We start from the raw sequence: 23,045 nt of genomic DNA on the forward strand, positions 1-23,045 counted from the left end.
TTAGTCCACTGTGTTCTTACACACCTCCTACACCTAATGGTTTCCACAATTGTGACTAAATGAGTGGATGAAGATCAAGTTCAAACTAGCTTTACAAATATGTGCCCTTTCAGATGGGGAAAACTACAGATGTGTTTTTCTCATTAGAACAATGACCTGGTTTCTTTCAAAGCAGCTCTGACATAATTCATGATAGAGATGCGCACTACCATTTGATAAAAGAAAACAGCGTCAGGGAAAAACAAAATGTTTCAGATGGGGGATTTATTCCTGACAGTAAGTGGGGTGTGTCACCTTCTGTCATCTGTGCCATATCTGAAACCCACATACGAGGCAAGAGAGGAGTTCTTCACAGACACTATTTCCACTGTTCCTCTTGGAGGTCTATATTTTTGCCGTTAAAGTGAGATCAATTGCATATGCTATTAATGCGTCTCATCAATTTGCTCCGTACTTGTGCGTTTTCCAATAATCTGATAAGTTTGGTTCCGTTTTACAGAATTTGCTCATTAGGTCTGTGTCTGTAGTGTCGAGTCTGCTGTGCTTGTAATTCTGTTGAGACGAGATGGGGGGAGGGAGGATGTAGATAGTTTCAATTTGTATGCAAATCCTAGAAGAGTGTATTTTGTTGTTTTGAATGACAGGGAACAGAAAAAAAGCACCCTAACATACAGCAGTTATGTAAATAGGGATTTCCTGATTCCAGTCAGATTTCTGCCTCTATGCCTTCCTTAATGTCTTTCTGCAGGGACTTATTAGGTGCATTCTTAAAATTATAAAGTGAAGATTTAAAAAAAACTATCAATGCAGAAAGAAGATCAGATCCTTAACCTAATTTGAGGTGTGAAGAGCCTGTCTGCAATATGATCTGCTCAAGTGCATACTTATTAGACTAATGTGAAATGACTAAGCTATGCATGGCTGACACCTGCTTGCAAATAATATAATTTGGGCATTATGTTTTATATAAAGTGCTTATGCATCAAAAATGAACGCTTAAGAATTAACCATTATGGCTGTTTAAAAAGTTATTCAAATTCAGGGCCTCTGGGCATTCTGCAAAGTGAGAGTATGCATGTTCACATCACTCTGGACTATGTCACGACAATATTTCTACCACCACAACAGAGATTGTTGACATTGTTGATTTTTCAGGTAAAGTAGTTACACCATATTGGTGGGTCGTAAACAAATCCCTGAAGTTTTCACCAGACATGTCATTCGACTTGGAAAGTGAGCTATTCAAACATTTTATGGCTGACTAATCTGAAAAAGACTGATTAAAGCTGGACACTCACCAGACTAACAACCTAAAAAGCTACAAATAACCCATAATCCAACATTGTGTAAGATATTGCAGTTACATGGTACTGTGTAATGTAATGTTGTAATGAACAAATACATTATTGTCTTGTGCTCAATTTTTAAACCTTAGTTTTTATAAAGACATTTAAAAGTCTTATAACAAAATGGGAGAGAAATTTTTTTGGTATTTCATTTGTTTTCTGTATTGTAAAAATCCTGAGCTGATGCACCAGAGTCTTACTATGAGACCTGTAGTACTACTTTTTGTGTGGGAACCGGTCGCAACCATAAGCCTGAGCTAGTTCAGTGTCAACAGCGTTTCTAGTGATAGTGGATCCTTAACTGTTGCCCACTGACAGAATCGGGGGACTTGGAGCTCTCAAATAATGTGTTATTTGTCAAGTATGTGTAAAGCTTGAGTCTAAATCAAACAAAACATTGTGCTACCAAGAATAAAGTGTCCCACTGGTGGAACACTGTAGATTAAATGTTAAACTACTGTTAAATCCATCTGCTGATCTTGACCTATCGAAAAAAATATACCTGTGGATCGTGATGTTTTCATGAAACATTATGTGGTTAGTTACCATAGAAGCATATGATTATCATTGAATAAGGAAGTGAAGAGGGATTCGTAACATGTACGTTTTGCTCTTGTTGTCTTCCATATATAAAAAAGGAAGGTATAGACATTTTTCAGGATTCCTTGAAAAGCACAATTTGATTTGTGTTTACATATACATTACTATATGTTTCCTCAGTCCAGACAAAATATACTAAATAAGGATTGCTTTCTAACCAAGAGTAGGTTGAAAAGATCAATACCAGTGTTGTGTCCTTGCCGTAAGTAAAAGGTTTGTATTTATATAGAGATGGTCAAGTGTGGATGACCACTGAAAGCGCTTTACACTTCGGTTTGCCATTCACCCAATTACACACACATTTATTCAGTGCATCTATGCGGGCAGCACTTTTTTTGTATGAGGGGCACTGCAGGGTTCAGCTAGCCTGGATGCCAGACGAATTTAGCCCCGCCCACAACATTTTTGGTCGGGCAGTTCGGTCTGGAGTCGCTCCATTGGGAAAAAATTATGGGGCGTGTTTCAACTGACCAGGAAGTAAAATTCCTCTTCGCTCAATTGGACAGACCTACAACCAATCAGAGCAACGTAGTATGCGATGTATGCTAAGCAACGCATTGTGAGTTATTTACTGGGTTCACACCGGACGCTTCAGCGCAGCGCCAAGCCTTAAATAACAGCTGGCTCCCATCCACTCCCATGTTAAAACTTTGTGCCGGTCACACCGGAGGCTGAAGCACCGCGAGGCAGCCTTGGCGCAGCGCGGTGCTTCAGCCTCCGGTGTGACCGGCACAAAGCCGTGCAGCGATCTACTGGATCAACGGGTGATATTATTAGCGCTGCCCGGCGGTTCAGCGTCGCTTCAGCGTCCGTTGTGAACAGCCAAGCGCCGGGGCGATAGGGATTAGCGCGGTGCTCTGGCGTCGCCTCCACGTTCTGTGTTCCTCTTTCAAAATGAATGCGCTGTCGATGTCTTCTAAAACAGACTCAATGGCAGCATCTACACATCTCAGCTCACCAGCGGCAGGCATGTTTGTTGAAAACGAATTCAACCCAAGGGCACTTTGGTGACGTGGTTGATTACGTCACCGTTGATCATCTGTCAATCATCGTATAAAGCCCGCCCTGACAATCTGATTGGCCCGGTCCGGCCATAATTTTTTCCCAATGGAGCGACTCCAGACCGAACTGCCCGACCAAAAATGTTGTGGGCGGGGCTAAGTTCGTCTGGCATCCAGGCTAGGGTTCAGCATCTAAAGTTTTTAAATTTACACATGATATCTGACCAAATACAAGTTCGCCTAGTCATTGTCTACAGGGTCTCTGCTGGTTGTAATCTCATGGTGTCAAGACTCTAGGAAGTGCCTGGGCCTGTCTACAACTGAACTCTCAGTAAAATCATTACCCATCAATTTCATGTCTCTGTTTTGGCACAGATTACACACTTTACATACAATGTGTTAATTACCAGCAGTTACAGGTGTTGGTATTGTCAGGCTGTTAACCTAGGACGGAGTGAGGCTAGATGTTTTCCTCTGTGTCATCTTTTAGCTAAAATAAGCTCATCACATGCTGGATCTAGTGCCTCTAACCACAGTATACAGACAGGACAGGTATCTTCTAATTCATGGTAAGGTGAAATCCCAAAATATAAAATTGGATTCACTATATACACGCTATTTGTTATTTATTTTGTAAATTAAGATATTGAAACATGAATTAAAATGTTATAAATGACCTATCATCCTGTTGTTGTTTATAATACTTAATGGTTTCATAGTAACTAAGACACATCACCAATCAAAAGAGCAACTAGGTAATGATGTCATGAAGCCGTGATCCCAGCTCTGCTTTCACATTTAGCTTCAGCACTGTGTTACATGATGCCAATTGTAAGATGTGCTCTCGGCTGTTTTGTCCCAAAATGGACTCCATTCTGACCTTTTACCTCATTGGCCTGATGCGTCGGTGCAACCAATCAGTCTTGACAGCTTGTTAATGGTATAGTTCACACTGTTGTAATCACAGAATCAAACTGGACTGATCAGCCACAGGCCTGTTAGTTTTGTTTATTTGTTCTGCCCTGGTAATTAATGGATTAATCAATGTCACAGCCATTATCAGAATGGGCACTTGCTTACCTTGCTTTATTGGATGTAAATCATGTTCTGATTGGAAACACTAGGGAGAGGCAAGCGAGAGTTAGTCATCCTCATGTATGGTGAAGAGAATAAAACCCTCCAGGGTGTGTTTCTATACACAATGCTTCATACTGCTGTGGCAACAGTGGCCTTAATCGATACATATCAGCCATTTGTTTGAGTGCCAGACTGGCCCCTAGTCACCTGTTATACAGAGACATGGATGTGGGACACACTGTATGACACCATGTCCCTCTTCGCATGCTGATATTGATCGAGTGCTGTTTGCTTGTGCTTTGTTGTCTGACAGTGACTACGGATACGAGCGGCGCGGGGATGGGAACTGCCGGCCTGCATTCTGGTTCAATCCCTCTACTGTGTCCAGAAGCTGCAGTCAGGGCCAAAACTACTTCAACAGCACAGGGTGAGGACTTGTTGGTTAATGGACAATTCATATTCATAACAGCATCATGTTATATACTGGTCATTCAGGTGGTTTATATCAAACTGGCACAAACATTTGGTTTGGAGGATTTGTTTTGAATGCTCAATCAGTTTTTTTCTTTTTTTTTCACAAAACTACTGTGACTAACATTGTTGGACTGTGAGTTTGTGGCCTATCCCAGGGACTTTATTGAAATCATGTAAATTTACTGTATTCATCTCAACCACTGAAAGAGGTTCACAATACAAGTCACTTTCACTCATTCACACACACAGTCATATGAGTCTACCCATACTTGCAGTGTCTTTTCGCACAGGCAAATTTCGTACACTGTCAACACAACCGTCAGAATGTTTTGCCCAAGGACACTTTAGGCTGCAAACTGGATGAGCTGGGGATTGAACCACTGACCTTCTGGTTATTGGATGACCCTGCTCCCTCCTGAGCCACAAATGTGTTGTGTCATGTTTGCTAACTTTGGATTAATATAAGCCACTAAAACATCCTCTTTTTTTCTCTTTCTTTTAGACAAGATGTTGAATATTCCATGTACGTTTGAAGATCTTCTGCACAATATAAGTTACCAACTACCACTAGATGTTAGCAGGTGTTAGCGGCCACCAGCAGCTGTTAGTGACATTACTTCAGATGTGCCTCATCAGGGTTTTGATCAATGATACAGGCCAAACTTAAGGCTACGCTGAGGTTAAAGGTAAATCTGAATGGCTACTGGCTGTATCGCAGTACTATTAAAGCCATGTGGCCTGCTCAGTAGATCTTAATTTTTGGAAAGATTGTCCATCCATTAGCTATGCCACTTAACCCCTGAGGGGCAGAGAAAGGTAGCTTCAACCAATTTTTAGTCTCCATTAAATCAACCTGCCTGCCTTTGGAATATGGAGAGTATTGCTTCCACCTTTGGCGTAAACTGCTTCCATGTGGTGAGATAGAGGAGTCATGAGGCCATGATGAAACTTTACTTGAAGATATTGTAGTAATGTTTATTTTTCCGTTGACCTATTTCACAAATGATTACATGATAGATGTGGGACCAAAAGTCATGTTCTTTGCAATGGATAGGGATTATTTCCTGACGCTGGTCATTCAATTAGAAAATCCATACTTTCTTTACACATTGCCATCCATTCACTTAACTGAACTTGACATAATCTGCTACATTACAACAACAACTGTATACCTGGTTTGGTTTAGACGTTGGTAATAACTTGGGTGCAATGTCTTACTTTCTATTATATTACATTGGTGTTTCTTGTGCGAGCAAGATTTGCCCTCTGTGTTTGTTCTGTAGAATCCCCAGGAGACCAATTCCTTGCAAAGTTTAATCACAGTGCGAGTGCTTTATTCACCACTGCTGTGATTAAGCTTTGCAAGGTGTCCGAGCCACTGACGTGGTTTATGTGGTCAGTCGTCAACCAGTCTGTTTTTGCACAGGCTATTTTGACACACCAGATGCACCGACACCATTCTGCTGAGTTCAACTAAATTGTTCACGAGCCACAAGCTCATGCATGTGGGTCATGACTCTGTAGACTAACGTGGATTTAACAAGTAAAAAATTCAACAGAATTAAATTAAAGAAAATCTGAATTCTTACTTGTGCTTTTCCAAAGGTATCGTAAGGTGGTGCTGAACAACTGCACTAAAGGAGTGAAGGAAATGTACACAGCAAGAAAGCAGCAGTGTCCAAATAGACCTCCTAAAGGATTGATGGTGACCACCAGAGACGGCAAACTCACGGCCAACCTGGGAACCAACATCACCTTCCTGGTGCATCTGGATGAGGTTAGAACACACAAAACATGGCACCTCCTCTAAGCTAGGCCCGTTTTCCTAAGGCACTGATTTATTAAATGGATTTTTACATTAAGTAGGGTTAATTATTTGTTGGTCACCTGGGACCAGAACAACTTTATGACACCATAGCTTGCAATTTAGAATAGCCAATACCTTGTCAAGCAGATCACTAGAGTTTACTTACAATTGTGTTTTAAGACATGCTGAATGTTTTGTGCAGTATTCACACTCTTCATAGCTCTGTTTCAGTCTTCCCCATCTTCTCAGTGAAATATTTGGTTCTGTATCTGGTGTACACACCACAATGCTTTGCCCCTTAGATCCAGGGTAAAATCACAGAGGCAGGTTATAATTGGCTGCGGGTTTATCAATATCACTGTCAGATTTCACACTTATCCTATGTAATAGTGAAACTTAAAAAAAATTCTCAGAATACATGGATGTGCTCATAAAGCAAATACAAATATATTTTGATATATCATGCACAATTTCAGACCTCTGTACTTGCCTCATTAGCTGTAGTATTTATGTGTGTGTTTTGCGTGCGTTACTGGTTTCCGCTATATAGAGCATTACGGAGAGCAGAGTGAGCGCAAGTGCAAATTGAAATTGAATGCCATGGAATTGAAGGTGTTAGTGGAAGAGGCAAACAAACATGTTGTTGAGCTACAGCAAAGAAATATTTATATAATACAAAGAAACGCAATATTGGAAAGTATCTGCGAGAAAGTAAATGCTGTGGGTAAAACAAAAAGAACAAAAGAAAAAATAGCTCATAATAAAACAGGTGGTGGGGGGCGGGTGGAAGACGTGCCTCTGACCAATTTTGCGCACCAGGTGAGGTTCACTCTCTGTGGCCCAAGCGCTCAGGCGTGACACTCAGACCATTGTAGAACACACAGGGCGCCACACCACGCAGCGGGTCAGCGCTTTATCTGGACGATGGTCAGTGCCCTGGCAAGAGAGGGATTATTTTTACTTCTGTCGATCCAAACATGCGAACTCGAGCAGAAAAAAACTCTTCCGTCCGTCTTCTTCCTGCCGTCTCCTCCTCACCGCAATGACTGCAGCCATCTGTGCGTAACACTGTGCCGATTTGCACCTATCTTTCAAACGTACTAAATATAGACGCAGTCACAATCACCGCAATTATTTTCATGCTTTTTAAATCACAGTGAGTGTGCTTAATTAAATTATTTCCATTTACTCCTCCCAATGTTTTGTGCACTCAGGTAGAAATGCCCGATAATGCATATTCATTAAGGAAACCCTACTAAATGGACAGCGCGTGTTATTTGCACGCAATCCTCAGTGTCCACCCTTAGTAGATCAGCTTGCATGTATTTTTGCTGGTGAAATCAAGTTTGCACACTTTTTTACCAAACCTTTAGTAGATCAGGCCCTGAGTGTACCAATCAAAGTGTCACCGATGTCAGTTTACTGAACCCTGAAGCACACATGCTTAAGGACTGTCTGGTGATCTGTAGGAGAGTGACTTAGTGCCAAGACTCTCAAAGTTTAATAGAGTCAAATTGTTGCAGCTCACCCACAGTCTGTCAGAGTTCTGAGCCAGAGGCAGAAATAAAATACCTGACCAGAGACCCTGTTAGTGAGTGAGAGGCGTTCTGTCCAGAGCTGGACTGTCTGGTCACTAGGATACTGCCTCGCATTTTTCTGAGACAGAATATGGTCCATCAGAATGAACTGCAAGCTTTTGGGGCTTTAGCAATAGTGTTTTCCCCTGGGGTGTTGTCCAGGCCCGGTTGTCATATTACTGTGTGATGAGTTGAGGAATGGAAGCCTGTTTCTTTCATTAAGAGGGGGATTGTCTGGTGGAAAGCAAGTGGGGGGATGGAGGAATGGAGTTGTGGTGCTCAGTAATGTTATAAAAGAATGATGCAGTAAAGAATCCTTGTGGCATCCACCCTCTTTGAGGAAATTCTCAAGATGAATTCAAAGTTTAATTTATATTCATGAAGCCTGCAACAGGGGGAAGGCAAGCAGCCTTAAATATTTAATGGGTAAAGAGACTGGCACACATCCACATTTAAAAGCAAGGAGGAAATCTAAGTAAAATGGACCCATGCTTTGGTATTTGATAAGACCAAAACGACCACATGGTACAGTGGCTGTTTTTTAACTGTTCAGGAAAAGGGTTATGCAACACAGTAATTACAGCTACAAATGAGCTCTTTAAAAGTGACTCACTTTTCACTAAGCATTTGGCAGAGAAGCGATTGGCTTGTGCCTAAATGACATCGACCAAATCTCAAACAATCCATGAAGAATTTAACACTTCCATTTCTGGCATCAAAGGAAAACGACAGAGGGAGTTTGAGACACTTGCACATTCACTCTACTTTCTCTCTGCCACTTTACACAGTGTTGTGTTTGCAGAGTACAGTGTATGCATGAGTGAGGGTGGTTGAAAGATAATTCATAGATGAAGGTCTTAAATGCATGAGGCTGATTAACTGCATGATGACATTGTACAATTACCTGCTGTGACCAAAAAGAAGGTTGTACAGCATACAAACAAATGCAGCCATAACAAAATAAGCACCTATACAACAAGTACTGTAGTTTATCCTGTGCAGTTACACAAAAATCCCGAATGGATGGATAACTAAAATAATTAAAATATAAGGACAATGTGAAGATTCTTTTACACCAGGTGGAAGGGTTCATTACTCTGTATATCGGTGAAGGGCCTCCCATCACAGCTTGCGGGCACCCTGGAGACACATACTAATGCCAGGTGTGAACTGACGTACTTAGCGCTGCGCACCTCTCTCCACCTCTCTCTAATACCTGGTCTGGACAGGGCCATAGGCGCCTTCAGCCCATTCATCACATGAAGCTTATTGCGACTGATTCATTTTTAAACTGAGGAGGATGCAACAGATCATAGGGTGACATCTAAGCCATTTTCAGTCTTGACTTCTGGGGAAACTCCAGAGAATAGGGTCCGGACTTTCTCCGGAGTTTGCCTTTCACACATGAACATTGCAGCAGGATGTTCTCTGCTCAGACGTGGTCACAACTGCAGCCAATCCTCAGGAGAGTTCAGACGAGGGATGGTGCTGTCTGCAGAGGCTTCCTGCCTCATATTAACATAAAATATTAATTCGGCTGCGGAGATCACGCATCTTTGTTTACTGTACATCACATCACACAGCATCAGCTCATATCAACATAAAATGTCTTCTAGCCATGTGGCTCTGCTTTTTTATCATTAATACAGTTGTATTCTATTAGTTGTTTCTTTTTTGCATTTTTGCATTAGTTGTTAGAAATACATCATTAACCCTCTCCCCTACTTGCTCGTGGCAAATCCTGCAGAGGATCTCCTGCTGTGTTCGCTCCTCGACTCTTCCGGAGTTTCTGCAGACTAAGGGGCCAAAAGGAGACAGTTGGCAGAAACTCCCGAGGCTCTCACTCGGACATTTGTGTTCACACATACAGCCCCTGCAGAGGAAGTTCAGCAGATCTCAGGAGTTTAGTGCATGTTTGAAATCAGCTCTAGTGAGCACTGACTTCCTGCCTGTGGATAATCTGGCTTCCCTCTTGGTTCAGGGATGTCATGAGTCAGATTAGACTGTTTCTCTGGCAGAGCTGAAGTGACTCAAGCTTTGCCATCTCAGCGCTTAAGTTGGAGAATAGATCCTGGAAACAGCATGCCTCATTTTAGTTGTTCATCAGAGAGATACTTCTGTTCTCCGCAAAAAACTGGGGATATTCAACAATTTATATTTTGGGGTTTTCTGGTATCTTTTTAATTGTGCCCTTAAGGCTTTAAAATTGTATTTATTCATAACTTTTGAAATGTAGTATTTTAGTATTTAGTATTTTAGTGTTATATTAGTGGCATAATGTGAATTTGTGGTCCCTTCCAGAAAGTGTCTCCAGTTCAATCATAAGCAAGTTCAACAAGTTCAAAGACTTGAACACTGTGTCCTTCTTGGTTAACAGACGCTCCTTGTGATCTCCCTAATAATTGTTTGCCGGTTGGAACTTTCATGAGCTACTTACGTTTAGCACTCCAGTCACATTTAAGGGAAAATGTTCTCCAGTTGCTCTTGTCATCTTTTTGTGAAACATATTTCTGCTCAAGTGGAAAAGCTCTGTGGAATCTCCTGCCAATGTACATTGTGATCAAACATGACAGCCACGACTACTGAGGATTCCCAAATGAAATATTAACTGCAGAGTTCATTTTCAAACTCTGCCACATGATAATAAATGGATTTGTACAGACTCATTTGGATATATGTAGAAATTAGTCAGCATTTAGTTTAAAACCCTTTAACTTATATGTCCCTTTTTTGTGTCAAATAACTATTCCATTATTTGACTTTTGGGGCCATAAGGACCAACCAATTGCCAGAGGATGCTCAGTGAATCCTTAGAGCTAAAGGGGGCTGCAGTTTGATGTGATAATTTATTCATCCATCCATTGATCCATTGTTGCTGCAGAAATATTGAGCAACACGCTTATTTAACTCTATTTCGCAGACACAGTTTGATTAGTTTCTCTCGGCCATGGTGTCTTACAACAATAGGATGCTCTAAACCATGAAAACAATACTGTGTTCATTGACAAACTATTACAGTACCTGCATTTAATATTGACCATGAATGCAAAAGTGAAAGATGAGCTCTGTTCTGTCTGCTGGAGAAATAACCAGGCTGACATTCCAGAATTATTCACAGCTACAGTGATTTTCGTTGTTGTTGTTGTTGTCCCCATCACACTGACATTGTGGGTTCAGGTTTGACACGCAAGTCTACAGACGCCAGCCTTGTGTAACCAAACCCTTGTCAGCCGGTACAACTGTGCTTTCATTGCACAAGTGACACTGACGTCCCGAGTCTCAAGGCTCCAGCCACAATACACTTGGATCTGCTCAGCCCGCAGAGATACACGCACACAAAGATTGACATTAAGAGACAGGTCAGCCTCAGTCTCATGCAGATGAGTGAACTCCATTGTGGCTGATACAGAGAGCAAGCGGGACACAGAATGGGCCGCACATAGAGCTGAGTAACATTGGTGCCACCGAGCCCAGGTCTTGTTTGCGTGCCAACTCATTACAGCTCTTAACAATGGCAGCCTTGACAAACCCTGTTCTTAGCTGTTCTCTATTGTCTCCAGCCAATCACAGAAATCATTCTCCAGGCAAAGTGGCATGAAATATCCCCAAAAGCCTCAAACAAACCTTCTGTGTTTTCACACTTGGAGGCACACAAAGACGGGACTCAGGTAGAGAGGGATGGAAGGAGTGAGAGGAAAGGAAAGAGAAACAAAACAATTGGTTTATTTATTATGTTTGATTGTGCATTCTGGTGGAGCTGGCATGCTAATGCAGTGTTACAAATGAAGATCCCACCAGCCTTGCTCTACGGTGTGCCAAGGGGAGTCTGGGAGTTTGCTTTCATGGGCCCGATGAGGGGGGGTGAGCTCAAATTTGGGCGCTGTGGCAGCTGGAGCCACCGACACTCGGGCTGAGTGCTGATCCTCGGATAGCACCAGATGTGATTCCCTGAAGAAGCGCAGCAGGCAGCTGAAGACTTATACACCACGCAAAGGCAAACATGGTGGGATACACAGATGCACATGTGCACACTCTCTCTGACATGCATCCAGAATATACACAGAATGGCAACATCTAGATAATTAGTAATCAAAGCTGAAACTTTTTTTCATAATTACTTCACTCCTGCAGGGGTTCAGAGCTTGAGCTATAAGTTCTATTTTAATTGAATTCATGTTTACCAAGTAGATGGATATTTTCCAACTTTGTGCAAAACAAAGCGCATTATTGGCAGTTAATTTTCTACTACATTTGTCAGATTTAACTTTGGTAGCCACCAGAAGAATTTTTACTATCACACTGGAAGAGGAATAGTTGAAGGAACAACTGTAATTATCTAACTGTGTTATTATAACTGAGTACTATCATTATATATTCTAAATATATATACTTGATCAATAAGCAAAATGATGACAGGTTATTGTCTAAATAAAGTAAAATCACACTGTAAAACTACATTTATGCATTTCATGGATGTTTCAAGTACTATACTTCTAAAACACTGACTTCTCAGTGATCCATCACTGCCAATTCAGTCTTACTGTAGAGGAAAATCTGTGTCTCGCTTGGAGTTATGACCCTCTACTTGTATCAGTGTAAAAGGAACTAGTGAAAGTAGAAGTAACAGTAGTCGAATTAATCCATCACATTTACAGTGTGTGATAAAAACGTCTTTTTACCTTGAATCACTGTGCAAGAGCTTTACGAGTTTCACTGTAATTGTTGTCCACTGTGTAAAAAGCATTTTCAGATTTTTTTTACAATGCACTAACTTTTGGGAAGGATAATAATAAACAATGTCAGTGTTTATCAGCTATCATGAAACATTGAAGTGTTCAAAGTTTCATTTTGGAAGCTGAATGTGAGCGGTTATTGCTCCCAACAAGCCCCATGAATCAGAGAGTGGGATTTCAGTATTTGGGTAAAGATTCATTATGAGGGTAGAGGTCACAGAGATTCACAATGTCCCGCTTAAATCTACAGTGTTTAACCAGCCACGGCCTTAAGCATTATGGTTTTAGGTTGGCGGTCCGTCCATCCCACTCTCGTGAACTGGACCGACGTGATGGCATTTCTTCTTTTTGTTACTTGAACCCGAGAGTGAACTGTATACATTTTGGTGGACAAAGGTCAACTTATTGTGACATCAAAGTAATCTTTTTTTCCGTTACTCAAAATGAAACATTTGTAAAGGAAGGGAGCATCGTCACCATTTCCCCAGCAACTTGACTGGTTGGCCGAGGCGTACAACCTCTGCCCCGGTAACCACTCGGTGAAGTTCAACGTCCTGAAAGGGACTTCAAAGCTGTCAACAAGTTTAAACTTACTGGTTCTGACTGTTTGGTGGTGATTTCCTGAGGCCAAGATTAGATTTAATCAAGCTTTTTAACCACTTATCTGTATTTTTTTCATTGAGGATGACACCTCCTCCAAATGCAAGGCTGTGTTGTCGGGATCACGAGATTGAAAATTTCCAACTTTCCCACTAGGGGGAAATAGTTTGGTCACTTATGCACAATAAAATGTGCCATAACAGTAGTAACACTAATACACAAACTAACACATGCTCCAGGAAAACATTAGTGAAGCTCATGAGTATACTTTGAGCCAAAATTTATTAAATAAATCAATTAATAAATAATGAGCTAACCATATTAATGCAGATAAAATAGTCGAATTGACTTGAAATGAATAAAAACAGTGAAGCCAAAGAGATGTATACAGCATGTGTCCGTACGAGTTCTTTTGAAAACAGCAGCTGCCTCTTGCAGGCAAATGCCACATGTTAAACCTCTGAATAGCTCTGTGGAGAGTTTCAGCACTCAGCACAAAGGTTGATCCTTCTTATGGTTTTTAAGTGATGATGTTTCTCTTAGAAAAGCATATTACTTCACCCTCTTTAACAGTAATGTTACAGTAATAATACTTCATATATTAATAATTTGGGTGGTGTGTATTGATATATGGAGTCCTGAGTATTAATATGTGTGGTTCTGGTAATTAATATGTGGCCTGGATTAAATGTATGCCTTGCAACTTTTCTCTGAAGACTTTCAGAGAAAAACTCATTCTCCTTTTTCGTTGATATGATTGTTCAGCACTGAAACCCATCTGAGTTCCACCAACTCCTTTTCTTCTCCTACTTACACACTGCATCACATTCTTTCTTTCTTTCCTTTCTTTCATGCTCCTTGTCACCAAAACTGCTGGTTATGTTAACATGCAATCACAATGTGAGTGTCAGCGAGTGATTGAGAAAGAAACAAGGTTTGTGATATCACAGGTCACACTGATGTAACCTCAGTCCATAATGTTCTGTAGCTGAATGGAGCTCTGCTGTGCTGTGTTTCAGGGTGATTCTTTACGGACCAACATCCAGCTGGATTTCGGTGACGGCACAGCCGTGTCGTATTCCAACCTCAGCTGGACTGAGGAGGGAATCAAGCACGTCTACAAGTCTGCTGGAATATTCCGTGTAACAGCGCTGGCAGAGAATACGCTGGGTTTTGACACCACAACGCTCTTCCTGCATATCACATGTAAGGGCCCTCACCATAAACACCATGGTGCCATTGGTTTTGTAAAGGGCTTCATTTCTCACTGGGGATTATTCGGAAGATGTTCCCATCACTGTGTTGTTGTATCGCCCTGGGTTTCTCCTCTCAGGCTTCATACAGGCGGCTGGGGGACTGTTTCCAGTCGAAAACGAACAAGTGCAAAAACTACTTGGGGAAAGACAAAGAATCCGCCAACTTTGTTTTATATTGTATATATTATATATGAAATAATGATAAAATATGTTTTATATTATATATTTTATTTATAGAGTCTAGATATTATGCTTAAAGAGGCTTTTAAATGAACACCAGAATGTACTGTACCTAAGTGTAAATTACAAAAATGCAGTTTCAAAACCAAAATCCAAAGTGTCCTATGCACAGGATGGTGTAATTCAGTTGATAAACACATCTTTTGGGAGAAAGGTCATTACTAACTTGTCTCTGTTAGATATCAGTGTGGGCAGAGGCAGACACGGTGAAGTGGGCCTTCTGGGCCACTGCAGCTAATTGCAGGTTACCTGAGGAAAGGACTCCAGCACAATGGATTATTTTAAAATAGAGCAGATTTTACACAGCACCTTACATAACAAATTACAAGATCACCTTTTTTTCCTAGCTCGACTCAGTGGCAATAAGTTCCTTTCAGTGTTGACTGGTCTCTTCTTCTGTTTAGTTAGTCTTTCATTCATTTCATTGTTCAATCCGTTTTAATTCAACATCTTACCATCAGGATGTGTCAGCCAGTGTGTTCCGGATTTATAACTTTCTGACAGTGATCATTTATCTGCATTTATTCCAAAGTGTGTGAGTTTCTCTACAGTGATTTCTCTCTGCTGAGCGTTTTTTAGAACCAAACGACTGACTCTCATTGACACACATAAGCGCACAAGCACACACACACACACACATGCACACACATGCACACACACACACACACACGCACACACACACACACACACACACCAAGCCTCTCAAACTGAGGATAAAGATTAGTTCTGGTTAAAGAGGATGAGAACTAACCGAAGCCCTGGCGAGACGAGCATGCCCAGACCACAGCATGACACCAGGCTTTCGCTGCAGTTTTTCTATGAAAGTAGTGAATTACATCTAAAACTTCATCCCTGAGATTAGTGTAAAGCAACCTAGACCCCTGTCAGGTCCTGTTAGGTTCTTAGAGGGGATGTTTTCAAGCATTACCCAGAAGGTATCATGTCAAAAATGACAGCGTTGACATATTTTCTGTGTCAGAATGGAACTTTTTTAAGGTGAAATCACCATAGTTACAGAGCCAACAGCAAAATGTTATCATCAGGGAGTTTTACTGTGACCACTTCATACTGTCAGACGTTGTCAGAATATCGTTTGATCATCTGTCACTTTGAATTACTCAAGACAACTTTTTGGCGATCATTTCCCAGGAACTCATTTGCTGCTGGGTGCGCCCATAAATCTAACGTGTTTACAAATAAGTGGTCAGGATAGATTGGAATAACTATGATCTACAGTCTCACAAAATCTACATGTATATGCTACTAAAATGTCAAAAGCAATGTGATCTTGCCAGGATTACAGTTTTTATGATGACAATGAAATGTGTTCATGATGGACGTATCTTCAAAAGGATCAATTTATCTCTTTTCTCGACAATATCTGCTGATACACCCAAAGCACTATTAGCATTTCCATTGTTTCAGGCAACCCTGAGCAGAAGTAGCCTGGATGCCAGACGAACTTAGCCCCGCCCACAACATTTTTGGTCGGGCAGTTCGGTCTGGAGTCGCTCCATTGGGAAAAAATTATGGGGCGTGTTTCAACTGACCAGGAAGTAAAATTCCTCTTCGCTCAATTGGATAGACCTACAACCAATCAGAGCAACGTAGTATGTGACGTATGCTAAGCAACGCATTGTGAGTTATTTACTGGGTTCACACCGGACGCTTCAGCGCAGCGCCAAGCCTTAAATAACAGCTGGCTCCCATCCACTCCCATGTTAAAACTTTGTGCCGGTCACACCGGAGGCTGAAGCACCGCGAGGCAGCCTTGGCGCAGCGCGGTGCTTCAGCCTCCGGTGTGACCGGCACAAAGCCGTGCAGCGATCTACTGGATCAACGGGTGATATTATTAGCGCTGCCCGGTGGTTCAGCGTCGCTTCAGTGTCCGTTGTGAACAGCCAAGCGCCGGGGCGATAGGGATTAGCGCTGTGCTTTGGCGTCGCCTCCACGTTCTGTGTTCCTCTTTCAAAATGAATGCGCTGTCGATATCTTCTAAAACAGACTCGATGGCAGCATCTACACATCTCAGCTCGCCAGCGGCAGGCATGTTTGTTGAAAACGAATTCAACCCGAGGGCACTGTGATGACGTGGTTGATTACGTTACCGTTGATCATCTGTCAATCATCGTATAAAGCCCGCCCTGACAATCTGATTGGCCCGGTCGGCCAATAATTTTTTCCCAATGGAGCGACTCCAGACCGAACTGCCCGACCAAATCTGTTGTGGGCGGGGCTAAGTTCGTCTGGCATCCAGGCTAGAGCAGAAGGTCAGGGAACAGACTATGGCCATGGCTGATATTGAAAAAGACAGCAGTGACTTGACTTGACTTGCCTGGTTTTAGATCTTGCTAATAATATTTAATTTAAGTGAGTATCGTGCATATAAGATGGCTGTTTGGAGAAAGGGTTGAGCTATAGTAGCTGGGAAATGTCCTCTTTTTCAAAAACAGCACCCATAAATCGTCTGTGCTGCGGTTGATCATGACCCATAGTTCAGTTTTATTGTTAAGCCAGCCAGAGTGGCTGTAGTAATTATGGCAGGAGCAAAGTAGCAATTAGTATAAAGAGCAAAAAGTCCACATTAGGGGGAGGTTGGGATAGATGGATAAACACAATGCAAAACCGCTGTTTATTTTCTGTGTGAAACAGTCAGCGTTGTTTCTTCCTTCCACATCCTCAATCACATTTCTTTTTTTCCATTGAAGCTATGACAACAAATATCCAGCTATCTTAAGGGTAACTTACCTTAATCCGGTCCAGTCAAGAAGAAACTACTCCATCAGCAGACGGGGACACTATTTTAGGAGATGCTCCAGTGGGTCATGGCACAGGAGGGACAAAGCACCTATAAGGGACAGTTCACCGAAAAATGAAAATCCACTTGTATTGGTTTTGGCTGCAATGCTGTTTTCCCCTGAAACTCCAAAAGTGTCTTGTGGACTCATATACTTCCAACCCTCCATCGGCCTAGTGGTGAGTAGATGCTGTTACAGCAGACAGGAAAAAAAAAATGAGAAAGTCGATCATGTGAGGATTATTTTCTCTCCACTATATAAGAACAATGCCCATTTACAGTCATTATTAGTAGTAATAAATGTACCATTACATCTCGGAATCTGTGACCAAGAAAAGAATCACATGAACAAAGCAGTCTTTCATCTCCTGTAATCACAGCATGCACACTGTTAAAAGGCTCACCATATGGTGTATTTCTTACCTATGAGGCAATCTCAGTACACCTGCCAGCATGAGGTTCGGACGCTGTAATTGGACGTCTGTCTGACTCATTTTCCATTTATTGTATTCTAAAACAAAACAGACATTAAAGTGGAACAATTCTGTTACAGTATGATTAAGAGTTAGTTTTTGAGCAGCTTTTGATACATTTTTTATGTATTTGCTCCAATTCAGTTTTATATAACCTACTTTTTTTGGCCAATGAAGATAATATTCATCAAAATGGTCGTACAGTAAGAGGTCATATAATTTAGAATTTCCAAATCTATCCATCATTTCATGTCAACATACTCTTGGCAAGAACTCTTTTCCCCCTCAGGGTAAATCTTTTCTAAGAGTTTATACTGTTTTGATCCATCCATCCATCCATTTTCCTTTATCCACTTTGGATCCATCCACCCATCCATTTTCTCTATCCATTTATCCTTTTCATGGGGAATAAGGCGCGGACGGGAGATGGATCCTTCCCCTTGAATGCAGGTAGACAACCTGGACAGGTCACTAGTTTATCACTGGGCGAAGACACATATACACTTTTGGAATATTTTTTTATTTCTCCCAAGGTGCAGGTCTTGGACTGAGGGAGAAAACCATTTGAATGTGATGATGTTTGTTTCTCTCCCTCGGACAATCGTTACACTCCTTGTACTTCCACAAGTCTCAAGCGAGTCTCATAGCAAGTCGCCATGCACATGACCGTGAATCCTTTGTTGTGTTTCTTTTCTTGAACTCTTTTAGGTCCAGTGGAACATGTTCAACTCCTTGCTCCCTTTGTGGTCATACGAAACAAGGAGGTGAACATCACAGCTGTGGTGTTACCCAGTCACCCACGTACCGTCACCTACTTCTGGTGGCTGGGCAACAATACAGAGGTAAATCTTCCAAGACATGACCCATTAATATACATTTTAGTATTCATTTATATTGCTTGATATGTCCGATTTTCGATATTTTATTATATTTGTAAGTTTTGGTATAAATTTGAAATGTTCTGCAGCTAGCCTGAAGGAATTTGTATGAACAGGATAACTAAAATCATAATGCAATTACATTTGGTAAAAAATCACCCACACTTAAATGTTTCTGTAGTTGCTCCTTTTGTGTTTAGCCACACTAGTGTTGTTACAATAACATTTCAGCAAAAATGTCAGGGTCACAAGCATTCAATAGATTTGTATGAAAATTTACAGACAGGAGTTTGTACATACATTCATGGTCCTCAGAGGATCCTCCAAGAATAATGGCGACACCTTTAGCACCAACCTGAGGTGGACATTTCAGTTTTTCAAGTATCCTGAGAAATGCTTGCTAGACTGTCTTAAAGTTGGTGCAAATATTCAAGGTACTCAGGGATGAATCATACAGCATTTGTGGATGGTCTGACTAATAGAGATCAACATTTGCACTCATCAAGTGGAATATATCATCCTTAATATGAACACCCTACATATTTTGGTAAATTAGTAATGTTTTCAAATATAACACTTAACTAAGATGGTACAGATGGTAAACAGGGTAATGTTAACCATCGAACCTTACACACAAGACAATGACAAAACAATGTTGTACCTAATTTTTTACTTTTGTAATGTCATCAAAGTCAAAAGTTGAAGTTGCTCGTTGGCCAATGCTATACACCAAAAGTCGTGGTAGATTACATTAAAGTTTGAGCATTGTTACCATAGATAAAATGCTTGCCTTTCCACTATAGTAAAACCCATATGAGCATTATAAAATATCCACCTAACAATGATAAACAAATCTTTTCCTCTTATACCTTTCACAACCTTTTATTTTGTCAAAATACTTGGGCTAATGATACCTATTTTTTTTTTAAAGCTATATCCATATGTGTACTAAGTAAGGCACGGTGTAGTGTAGAGCAGCTGTGCCGTGTGCAGTGTAACAGGATTTCTTAACCTCTTAGTTGTGTGCTTGCAGCCAGTGATAACGTTGGACGGGAGTATCTCACACACCTTCACGAATGAGGGAATGCACACCATCACAGTCCAAGTGGCTGCAGCCAACACCATACTGCAGGATACCAAGACCATAGCAGTCAAAGGTCACTACTTGTTTTCTTATTGTGTCCAAGTCTGTAATAGTAACAACTTTCCAGCTTTTAATGTGTCAAATAAATGTCAGTTTCCTTAAAAGCAGTTAAGTACTTTGCAATTCATAGTTTTTAGTCAGCGTTATTCTGCCTATTCTCTGGGTTCTTTTCTGAAATTAATCTGCTGCTTGAGTAAAATACATCACATTATTGTTCAAACCTCTAAAGAATATCTCTTCATTTGAAATGTAGTAATCCGGCAGCAAGTGTCTGTATAATGCAATGATTTATGACCGGCGGATGGGATGGCATAAAGCTGAGACATTTTTCTAATTATCTCGAAGTGCATCTGGTACATTTAGCCAAAGGGAAGTGCAGGGATATGTGAAGCCCTCTTCTTTTCATCAAGTGTTAACTACCTGAAACTCAGCTTGAGCAAAATGACACTTGGCACAGCTCCATGAGAATAATGCCCAGAGAGCCGAGTGAATTAATGGTTGATCCCCCCCCCCCCCCCCTCCCCGACTCTCCTCGACAGAATTCTTCAAATCTCTACTTTTATCTTTCTCACCTAATCTGGACGAGTTCAACCCCGACATACATGAGTGGAGACAGGATGTGGGGAGAGTAATTAAGAAGGCTCTGCTTCAAGTGAGTGATTTTCATTTTCTCTGTCCTTCCATCTCTCCTCCTTCCTTCTACCCCTCTGTCTCTCTGTCTTCTTTCTTAACTGTCTTGTCATCGCCCACTCTCTCTCTCCCCCTACTATTATTCAATTATTTCCTATAACCCTATTGCCTTTGCTGCCCACCACCCCAGGCTCATTGCTGTGGCAAGATAACACCCTCGGGCGACTCTGTGATTCATCATCAGACAGGTGTGAAGACGGCTCTGCTTCCCTTGTCTCCCAGGAAGGCTTCATTAGCACCGATTCCTTCATTTTCAAAGTCACAGTTAAAATTATCCTCAAAACTAAAACCATTAATTTTGACAATACCTGTTGCTTAGTCTAGTGTATGTATGTATGTGTGTGTGTGTGTGTGTGTGTGTGTGTGTGTGTGTGTGCACGTGTTTGCACACTTGAAAGTAGGAGGGCTGGAAGTGCTCTTAGTGTGTGTGGGAAGCACGCACATTATTTAAAGGGCTACCCATCTCCTCATTCACCGCTCTTGAATAGCGGACTGAATTTGGTGGTTCTGTGCTTTTGGCCATCATATTGGCCATATTGAGAGTCAGAGCGGCAGGTGGATGCTTTTGGAAGAAGAATGAAGTGGTTGAAGGGGATCTCATGAGTAACCTGAATAACCCAGACTGAGGCCCCCGTTTTTTCTGAGCCAATTGGTTTACCTTTTCCTGGGCATATCATTTAAAGTCAAATATTTTGACAAATAAGTTTTTTTTTACTTCTAAGTTCATGACAGACATATTGCTCCATCAATAAGCAAAGTAACAAGTAGGGAGTAGATTATTTAGACAGAATCAATATTAACAACCCTGTAGACACACTGCTGGTTTGTTTATGTGTGAACTGAACTGACTCAACTGAAGGTGTATATTTCACTCTGAAATGCACCACCAGGGTTATTGATGTGCTCTCGAGCCATTAAAGGCCTGTGCACTTCGCTAATCACACAAGTCAAAGAGAATTGTGTTTGAGAACACAAGGATTTTATGAGTATTAGTAACATCACAGTTAAGCTCTTGTATTATGTTTAAGTGCCAAAGATTTTCATTGTGAGACAGGCCTACAGTATATTCTTTATGTGAGTGGGATGTTGTAGCATTATACATTTAGGTCCTGCAAATTTTATCTTTTCAAGTGCCTTTATTTCTTATTTTGTCTCAGGGCTGCATTGTTTAGCAGCAGTTAGCTTATTCCTATTTCTGTGTCAATTTACAGCAGGCAAAAATCAAGACTAGATAACTAATCAGACAGGGCGAGCAAGTGCCCTGAGGCCCTAGAGCTCCATGGAGCTCAAAGGCTCCAGGTTCACATTGTGGAAAATTAGTTTTTGATAACTTGATAAATCACTAATTTGTTTGTTAATACTGCATGCACAAAATACACCCAAAATAATAAGGCTGAACAATGTTGTAGATTTTAAATCGCTTAACACAGTCATTTCAGTTTTTTTTAACATGATGCAAAGTAAAGGCTGTTATTAAGAAACTACAGGAAAAGTCGAACTTCAGTAAAGACAAACCAATGACAGGCGTTAATCTACCTTCGACCTTGTTCAAATAAAACAGAGGAAAATATTAATTAATAACAGTGATGGATTATTGTCCCTTAAAACAATATTTGTAGGCTCATCATACAAATATTTATTATATTATTTGCTAAAACACATACCACTGTTAATCAGAAGTCATTAGGGTCCAGCTGACTAAATTAAATCAATTCATTATCTTGCGGAGTTGCAGTCTTTTTCTCACAAATCTTCCCTTTTGTTCTCCCCTGGACGTTCAGGGCTGCAGTGGAGGGACAGTGACACAAAGCCTCTAAAACACTAAACTTTAAATGAGTATTTGAAAAGAACCAGGGCTGTGGAGTCTTGTCCTCCATCACTTCTGCTGAAATTGATTTGAGAATGGATTGATTTAAGGTCAGTATGAAAAGAGGAGTGATAACAGTAAGCACATGGGCACCTGACTATTTATAGTGTAGGATTAAGTGGCAGCTCGCGGTGAAGTTTGCACATAGCAACCAGCTGAGTACCCCTCACCTTCACCTCCCAAGCATGGAAAAGAATCACAATGGCCTTCACAAAACTTAAAATTGTGAAGGGTCCTCTCCAGGGCCAGTGGTTGGTTTGTCCATGCCGGGCTGCTGTAGAAACATGGTGGCAGAAAAATGAAAACACACAGCGGTCCTTTGAGTCTTACTTAAAAATACTCTCATCAAACATAGAATACAAATCCGTTCTAAATGAATTCACAGGTCATGATATGCTGAGAAATAGATTCAGATTCTTGATTGCACCGCAGCTTGAAAATGAGTCCTTTTCTTATCAATGACACTTGAATGTACACAGAATTGA

At 41.1% G+C, this 23,045-nt stretch overlaps 1 protein-coding gene across 1 annotated transcript in view; it reads left to right on the forward strand.

Moving 5' to 3' along the window:
• sorcs3a (sortilin related VPS10 domain containing receptor 3a) overlaps window positions 1–23,045 on the forward strand; it is a 221,469-nt gene that overhangs the window by 182,709 nt on the left and 15,715 nt on the right. The window contains exons 17-22 of the mRNA XM_053419434.1: window positions 4,338–4,451; window positions 6,104–6,275; window positions 14,235–14,421; window positions 18,690–18,823; window positions 19,893–20,016; window positions 20,543–20,655. Of these exons, the coding sequence (XP_053275409.1) occupies window positions 4,338–4,451; window positions 6,104–6,275; window positions 14,235–14,421; window positions 18,690–18,823; window positions 19,893–20,016; window positions 20,543–20,655 (844 nt within the window). The remainder of the gene's footprint in view (window positions 1–4,337; window positions 4,452–6,103; window positions 6,276–14,234; window positions 14,422–18,689; window positions 18,824–19,892; window positions 20,017–20,542; window positions 20,656–23,045) is intronic.

Source organism: Pleuronectes platessa, chromosome 3, assembly GCF_947347685.1.
Source record: "Pleuronectes platessa chromosome 3, fPlePla1.1, whole genome shotgun sequence".
In the NCBI taxonomy this organism is placed as follows: domain Eukaryota; kingdom Metazoa; phylum Chordata; class Actinopteri; order Pleuronectiformes; family Pleuronectidae; genus Pleuronectes; species Pleuronectes platessa.